We start from the raw sequence: 8012 nt of genomic DNA, 5'->3' as shown, positions 1-8012 counted from the left end.
CAGGGGACCAGGAAGCACCCACCTGCTTGGCCTTTGTTCTTGTCCTTCCCTCCAATGTCGTTGTTGGGGTCCAGGGCGTCACTCAGGTCGAAGTCCTCTCCAGCTGCAGGGGTCAAAGGGCAAAGGTCAGCTGGAAGAGGGGAGGGCAACCCTAGCCCTGACAACGCCCTGACAACCGCCTGACACTTTCCTACAACACTCTGACCCCAACATCGCTTGCCCTTCAAAACGTCCTCCCCTTTTAGGATCCAGTAACCCCAAAACCATAACAACCTAACCTCCTAACACTGGACCGGTTACCCAACAAGTCTTAGCCTAGCACTTCCTCCAACTGTTCATAGTCAATCATCACAGTTTAGGCCCAAACTCATGTAGGACAGAATGTCCTGTCTGGTCACATTCTGGCAGCGGTCCTGAATGAGCAGAAACTGCAGACAGACACAGATGTCCCACCACACAAACACAAACACAATTATGCTGGGAAACATGCAGATACAGTTTGTGAAAACAGTGTGTGTGAAAGAAAGCAAGAGAGAGAGAGCTAGTAAGTTTGTGTGTGAGAGAAAGAATATCTGTGTGTGTGTGTGTGTGTGTGTGTGTGTGTGTGTGTGTGAGAGAGCAGAGGGGTCGGTGGTGCGACACACAGACATAACGAGAGGGTGTGTGTGTGTGTTGTGTGTGTGTGTGTGTGTGTGTGTGTGTGTGTGTGTGTGTGTGTGAGAGAGCAGAGGTTCGATGGTGCGACACACAGACACAACGAGAGGGAAGGCGAGTATGGCAGTGAGCGTTCACACAAACCAACCCCACGAGGTCGGAGGTCAAACGTCCGGCTTTCGAGTCGCAGACAGACGGACACGAACACAGACAAGACAACGGAACGACAAGATGGCCGCCGGCGCCGGGGACGACAGCGGGATCGTGTCTGAAGGAAAGCGGAGGCTACATGAAGGTATGGAATCTGGCGTGCTTCATCTGCGGCCACCACAGTCGTGTTTACAACTGAAGTTGGCGTCCGTGGCGATGCTCAAAAGCCATAGTCCGAGGATGACGCAACAACTCTGCCTGGCACTGTTGTGGATTGTGGCTTTAGAGGTCAGGAGATGGGATGGAGGGATGGATGGACGGAGGGATTGATTGGGTGGAGTGAGGGTGGGTAGGGGGTCGGCTAGTTGAGTACCAACCGGGCTGGCCCCTGGGTCGCGGGGTGCTTGGGGAACGGGAGGAGTCGGGAAGCAGCCTGGGCGGAGCGTCGGCGCAAAGAAATCAGCCTGGGTCTCGTCTGTTTGTGAACGGGGGCAGGGCTACGGGTTAGTGGGGTCACCGCACAAGCACATCCACAGTCTAGTCTGCAATGGTTAGTCTGGAACGCTGAATGATGGTTATTGATGGTTTAAGTGGTTACATTTTACAGAAGGGTTATGTTAACTATTGTGTACCTACATAGCAATAACTGTAGTAACAACATTGTACATAGGTACATTTTTGGGGGGGGTGAATGGGTATGGGGATTGGGTGTGGCTCAACGGAGAATTTGATTGTAGGTCAAGAGGTTGCAGGTTTAAATCACCCCAGTACATCTCTTTAGATAAAAGCGAGTGATCATGTTGTTTGTTTGGAGTGAACCAGTTTCTAAGTGTCAGTGGTGGACAGAAGAAGAGACGAACACATAGGTAACCCCGCCCCCTCCCTCACTATTCCTCCCAAGACTCCCCTCCCTCCTCCTCCCCCTTGTCCCCCCCCCCTCCCTCACATCCTCCCAGCAGACTTCCTCCCTCCTCCTCCCCTTTTCCCCCCCCTTGTCCCCCCTCCTCACCACCCTTCCCAGGACTCCCTCCCTCCTCATCCCCCTTGTCCCCCCTCCTCACATCCTCCCAGACTCCCTCCCTCCCTCATCCCCCTTGTCCCCCCTACCTCACATCCTCTCCCAGACTCCCCTCCCTCCTCCTCCCCCTTGTCCCCCCTCCTCACATCCTCCCAGACTCCCTCCCTCCTCATCCCCCTTGTCCCCCCTCCTCACATCCTCCAGACTCCTCCCTCCTCCTCCCCCTTGTCCCCCCTCCTCACATCCTCCCAGACTCCCTCCCTCCTCATCCCCCTTTGTCCCCCCTCCTCACATCCTCCCAGACTCCCTCCCTCCTCATCCCCCTTGTCCCCCCTCCTCACATCCTCCCAGACTCCCTCCCTCCTCATCCCCCTTGTCCCCCCTCCTCACATCCTCCCAGACTCCCTCCCTCCTCCCCCCCCTCTTCACAGATTCCCTCCTCCCCCTCCTCAATCCCTCCCAGACTCCCTCCCCCTCCTCCCCCCCACCTCACCTGGTTTGGGCTTAGGCTTCACAGGGGCCTTGGTGGTCTTGGAACAACCTTGGGGGGTGGAGCTTTGGTAGGAGGGGCGTCGTCAGCCAGGTCGAGGTCTGTGAGGTCATAAGGTTCAGTGTGTTGGTGGTGACAGGTGAATGAAATCAGGTGCGCCTTAAGTGTGATCTTATGGTTATCAGTGCAACCTTAACATAGTGGTGTGGAGTTGGGGTTGTTTGTTTTCTACCTAAGGTTCTTACCATCTCCTCCAGCTCCTGGCAAAACTTTAGGTTTCACGGATTCTGAGAAGAGGTGGAGAAAATCAATCATCTCACAGCTTCCTTACTCAACAGGTGTGTGTGTGTGTGTGTGTGTATGAGGTTGAGTGTGTGTGTGTGTGGAGGTTGAGTGTGTGTATGTGCTGGTTGAGGATGTGTGTGTGTGAGTGTGTGTTTACCAGGTTTAGAGGTGGCATCTTCACCTATGGCATCAGACAGATCAAAGCCAAGGTCGTCGTCCTGGGACAGAACTACAACAGGAGAGGGGGAGGAGAGCGGGGAGGAAGGGAGGGGGAGACGAAAAGGGAGGGAGGCAGAGAAGGAGGGAGGGATGGAAGATGAAGGTGACGAGGGAAGGGAAGTAAGGAGGAGGGAGGGAGGGAGGGAGGGAGGGAGGGAGGGAGGGAGGGAGGGAGGGAGGGAGGGAGGGAAATTAAACATTTATTAGAAAATCACAATCTGAAATTATTATTTTTTACAAAAGTTGGTTCAGAGAGGGATCAAACCTATGGCTGGGTCACCACCATCTGACTGACATAACCCACCTTAATATGAAGAAGTAGTATTGGATCTGTACTGCTATTCTTTTAGCTGCCTCCCAACTGCTGTGTCCCACATTCCTTTGTGTGTGTGTGTGTGTGTGTGTGTGTGTGTGTGTGTGTGTGTGTGTGTGTGTGTGTGTGTGTGTGTGTGTGTGAAGAATGCTTGACAGCATACCGGCATCATATCGGGATATCAACAAAGCCCAACATGACAGCTTCTCTGCATTCTTCCAGCACACGGACAAAGCTCCTTTTATACACCCATGAAAGGCACACACACACACAAACATGCACACGCACATTACGTCCCCCTTCAGACCGTCTCCAGTCCTCTGTGAGCGACCGTGGCGTGTCGTCAGCCTGTGAGAGGCGTTTGTGTGACACAGATGAAGGGTTTATCACACGTGTAGACGGATCCATCGATGTTATAGTCAGAGGAACAGACACACTGCCTCGCGGTGCCGGTGTTTGCACCAGACACCTAGACGTTATCTGAAACCCAGCTGGTCTTGGCCAGACCCTGATAACACTCCTAAATATATACTAAATATATACTGTAACTTATAGACTCTACAATGTTCTTCAACCCTGGTCGTCAGGTTTCCCCCTTGCCCAGCATGTTCTAGACACTCCCGACCTTTTCCACTTTGCACACACACCCCGGAACACACACTCAAAACTACACACACACACACACTAAAGACTATTTTATTACTGCTAGACATCCTGTCTGATCTAGTATTCTAGAGTCAAGTTTGTCTGATTCTGCAGAATCTGCTGCAGTCTGCAGTGTCTTGGTTTTGGGTGTCAAAGATATTACTTCAGCCTGCAGCAGAAGAATATCCCACACAGACACACACACTAACACACACTCTAACACATACACACACACTGACACAGTTACCACTTTGGTGAGTCCTTGAGTCGTAACACAAAGAAAAGCAACAAAGTTAAAATCCACAGGGAGGTGGAGGCTGTATGTCTGTTTGTGTCTGTCTGTCTGTGAGCATGTCTGTCTGTGAGCATATCTGTCTGTCTGTGAGCATGTCTATCTGTCTGTCTGTCTGTGAGCATGTCTGTCTGTCTGTGAGCATATCTGTCTGTCTGTGAGCATGTCTATATGTCTGTCTGTCTGTCTGTGAGCATGTCTATATGTCTGTCTGTCTGTCTGTCTGTGAGCATGTCTATATGTCTGTCTGTCTGTCTGTGAGCATGTCTGTCTGTCTGTGAGCATATCTGTCTGTCTGTGAGCATGTCTATCTGTCTGTCTGTCTGTGAGCATGTCTGTCTGTCTGTGAGCATATCTGTCTGTGAGCATGTCTATCTATCTGTCTGTCTGTCTGTGAGTGTGTCTGTCTGTCCCTGTCTATAGAGGATTGCATCAGTATTGTCATATGACCCTAACTGTAGGTCATGTGACTTCTTACATCCGACCCCTCACAGTACACTCACCTCCCTCTCTCTCTATCCCTCCACTCTCTCCCTCCCCTCTCTCTCTCCTGGGAGGTGAGACTTGGGGATTCAGAATGTTGACATCATTCTAATGTAGATTCAATTCAAGAATGGATCTGGCGATTCTATTGGCTGCGACAGCTTTGCTGTTAAAATGTGATGTGGGGTCCCTTATTATCCCTAACGTTATTCATGATACGCATATATGAATGTTATAATCACTAATCAGAAATAGACCAGAAACCTACAGTTTAATCTTTAAGAACTTTCCAAGAAACGAAATGAGAACAAGTAACTCATTGGTAACTTGTATGACCACACAGCACACAGCCCTGTGGATTGATCATATTACCCTTAATTAAGGGTGTGGCTCAAGCCCCAAAACTCACGCGTGCACACACACACACACACACTTCTTTCTCAAAGGAGAGACTGCAGCTGAGCCTCTCCCTCCCTCCCTGCTCCCTCCATCTCTCCCTCTCCCTCCCTCCCTGCTCCCTCCATCTCTCCCTCTCCCTCCCTCCCTGCTCCCTCCATCTCTCCCTCTCCCTCCCTCCAATCTCCTCTCCATCTCTCTCCCTCCCTCCATTCTTCCCTCTCTCTCCCTCCCTCCTCTGAATCTAGACCCGCTAGCTAAATGATGCCTAGTCGGCAGCACAGTCTCGTCTCTGCTGGTCCAGACTCTAAACAGGTCACCACGCCAGCGTCAACGCCAGCCAGAGTATCCCTGCTAATCCAAGACAATGGAGCCGGGAGACAAGTTTCACAATACCCCCCCGACACGCCACTCAAATGATGGAGTGTGTGTGTGTGTGTGTGTGAGACGGTTTTTTTGTGCGTGTGCGTGAAAAGGGAGGAGGAAGCTGGCACCACCGAGGTCTGAACCTGCACCTGCACCTGCCACGATGGAGAAAACGGTTGAAGAAAGGAGGATAGCGAGAGAGAGAGATGGGGGTTGAGAGAGAAGGAGAGAGATGGGGAGATGGGGTAGAGAAGGGAGAGTGAGAGATGGGGTAAAGAGAGAAGGAGAGAGATGGGGGTAGAGAGAGGAGAGAGAGAGCGATGGGGGTAGAGAGAGAAGGAGAGAGAGAGAGATGGGGTAGAGAGAGAAGGAGAGAGAGAGATGGGGTAGAGAAAGGAGAGAGAGAGATGGGGTAGAGAGAGGAGAGAGAGAGAGATGGGGGTAGAGAGAGAAGGAGAGCGAGATGGGGGTAGAGAACAGGGAGATAGACACACTGACTAGGCGAGACAAACCTCTCACAGTACCAAGGACAAATCTTGGTCATACAGTAACCTGTATCATTCCGCGTGTGCTTGCCGGCAATAAAATATGCCCATCATCCTAAAAATTTAAATGATATTTTAAAGGCTTCTTTGGTCTATTCTTCCTCAACAGAAATCAATTCAGAGCACCAGAAAACTTCAAATAACACCCATTTGAGATAAAACATATAAAATATCGACAATGATTGGATTTTCTCAAGTGTATTTCTATGGGTGTGTTCAATTCGTCGGTATACCGGCTTTTATGTGTTTGTTTGCACAATGTTCCTTTACCGGTTGTCAAGCTATGTGACCAGACTGCAAAAGACAGAAAATGATGAGGCCGGTTTTTTTTGGTGTGTGATTTAAAAATAATTTTTTTGGTTACCCGAAACCACATTATCTTATATAATTTTGATTGCATTATAAAACTACATTATAAAATATTCATACTGGTTAATGATTGGTGAAAGGACAATCATGCCGCTTCGTTGTTATAACATATGGCACATTAGTAGGCTAAATACGGCTACACAGAACCACGTCTTACTGTTTTACCGGGGTTTGGTTTAAAACATCTGGATTACCTCAACGTGTCAATAGCTCATAATGTGATTGCCAAAGCGGGCTCGCTCCTGAACCGTTATATGGTGAGATAAAACTTACAGAAAAGCCGGTTATGGCCGAAATAAAATCTGATGAAGTGGGGGCGCTACTGGAGACCTCGACAAAGAGGAGTGTGGCTTACCTCTCACTGCTAACACAGACACGACCAGAAAAAGAGACCACGCCGAAAATTTCCCCATTGCTACAAAAGTGTCCTATAATACCGCGACCGCTTAGTTCGAGCGAAATTAACGTTACACCGCAATATTCCTCCGTCTGTTCGGGACTTGTATTAACGCTAACGTGCCGGTAGTCCACTCTGCACTTTGATCCGAAAAAAATCTTTGTGCTCGTCGGTGCGACAGTCGCTAACAGTTGGCTGCTTTTACCAAAACGAAGTCTGCAGTGCGATAGCGCCTGTGGTTTACCTCAGCAAGCAAACGATAGAGCGACAGTCAGCCAGCGCTAGGAATCACGTTACAACGGCGAAGGGCGGATCCTCACCCCAATATACGGTATATTGCAGAAACAGACTAGCAGACACCGGCTAAATTAAAAACACGTTATTTTCTTTCTCAAGACAAATATGAATTTCATATCAAACCAAGGCCATTCTGTCATTTATGTACATTTTGTTTTTATATTTGAATTTCTAAAGTTTGTTTTATGTTTCTAAAATAAGCCGCCAATACATGTTTAAGTTGCAGGTTGCAGGTTTGACTTAATTGCTTCAAGCTAGTCATAAGATTGGAATGACCTTGATGACCTTAACGGTTTATTAAAAGGTGTGTTAAAACTGAAGAGAAGAAGACCGACTTGGACACTGTGTCTGGTTATGTTTGTGTTATGTTATCTTTATGTTGTGTTTCTATTTGCCTGCCTGCCTGCCTGCCTGCCTGCACGCACGCACGCACGCACGCACGCACGCACGCACACCTGCACACACAAACACACACACAATTCAATGCAGTTGAAAGGTTCAATGATTAATCAAAAGCATGTAAATCCATTATTGATTTGATCAAAGTATCAAACAGTTATGCCCAAGGAGCTTTATAAATAAACACTGGATTCAACAACTTCGGGAATGAAAGGGCGCCACCTAGCGTTGATATGTGCCTCAGTCAGTCTTGTCGCTGTGTGTAGTGGCAGAGGGTAGCAGAAGGGTCGCTGTTCAGCAAATGTTAGGGTTAGGATTACTGGTATGGGTTGGGTTTTTGGGGAAGGGTTAGGTTTGGGTAGGGTTAAAAAGAAAAAACTGAATGGTCTTATGGGTTGGGTTTGGGGGAAGGGTTAGGTTTGGGTTTGGGTTAAAAAGAAAAACTGAGTGGTCTTAGGTTTGGGGGAAGGGTAAGGGTTCAAACATTTCCTGAACAGCGATCCTTGGTCACAGTTTTTGGTATAGGTCACCGATTTGGGTACACTACCAAGACTTAAATGTAGATTCATGAGGTTGGCTATTTTCCTCTTCCTGGAGAGACACCTTCCTGTTGGGTTTTACTTCAACCACAGTTGTAACTAACCTCCTTCAATACTGTAACCAGCTAATTACCAGGTGTGCTAGGTTAGTGTTG

General features: G+C 49.0%; 1 protein-coding gene across 2 annotated transcripts; it reads right to left on the bottom strand.

Annotated features, from left to right (window-relative positions):
• Positions 1-1194: 1194 nt before the first annotated feature.
• On the bottom strand, positions 1195-6902 carry cd99l2 (CD99 molecule-like 2). Of its 2 annotated transcripts, XM_062449070.1 has the most exons (5): positions 6581-6902; positions 2755-2826; positions 2558-2599; positions 2332-2413; positions 1195-1211 (listed from the first exon to the last, which is right to left on the bottom strand). In XM_062449070.1, the coding sequence occupies exons 1-4, from the start codon at positions 6636-6638 to the stop codon at positions 2334-2336; spliced, it is 252 nt and encodes an 83-aa protein (XP_062305054.1). In that variant the 5' UTR covers positions 6639-6902; the 3' UTR covers positions 1195-1211; positions 2332-2333. The 2 variants fall into 2 exon arrangements, with proteins under 2 accessions (XP_062305054.1, XP_062305053.1); XM_062449069.1 differs by lacking the exon at positions 1195-1211 and having other exon boundaries at positions 2316-2413.
• Positions 6903-8012: the final 1110 nt, after the last annotated feature.

Source organism: Osmerus eperlanus, chromosome 23 (genome assembly GCF_963692335.1).
Source record: "Osmerus eperlanus chromosome 23, fOsmEpe2.1, whole genome shotgun sequence".
Lineage (NCBI taxonomy): Eukaryota > Metazoa > Chordata > Actinopteri > Osmeriformes > Osmeridae > Osmerus > Osmerus eperlanus.
The sequence above is the reverse complement of the archived record's forward strand: the minus strand, read 5'-3'. Positions and strand labels throughout refer to the sequence as shown.

Excerpts from the sequence above, each read along its gene's own strand:
- cd99l2 (XM_062449070.1), bottom strand. The coding sequence starts at position 6,638 with ATGGGGAAATTTTCGGCGTGGTCTCTTTTTCTGGTCGTGTCTGTGTTA. Across the intron at positions 2,600-2,754 it reads AGATGCCACCTCTAAACCTG|AATCCGTGAAACCTAAAGTT; the intron begins GTAAACACACAC and ends ACCTCTTCTCAG. Across the intron at positions 2,414-2,557 it reads GCCAGGAGCTGGAGGAGATG|ACCTCGACCTGGCTGACGAC; the intron begins GTAAGAACCTTA and ends ATGACCTCACAG.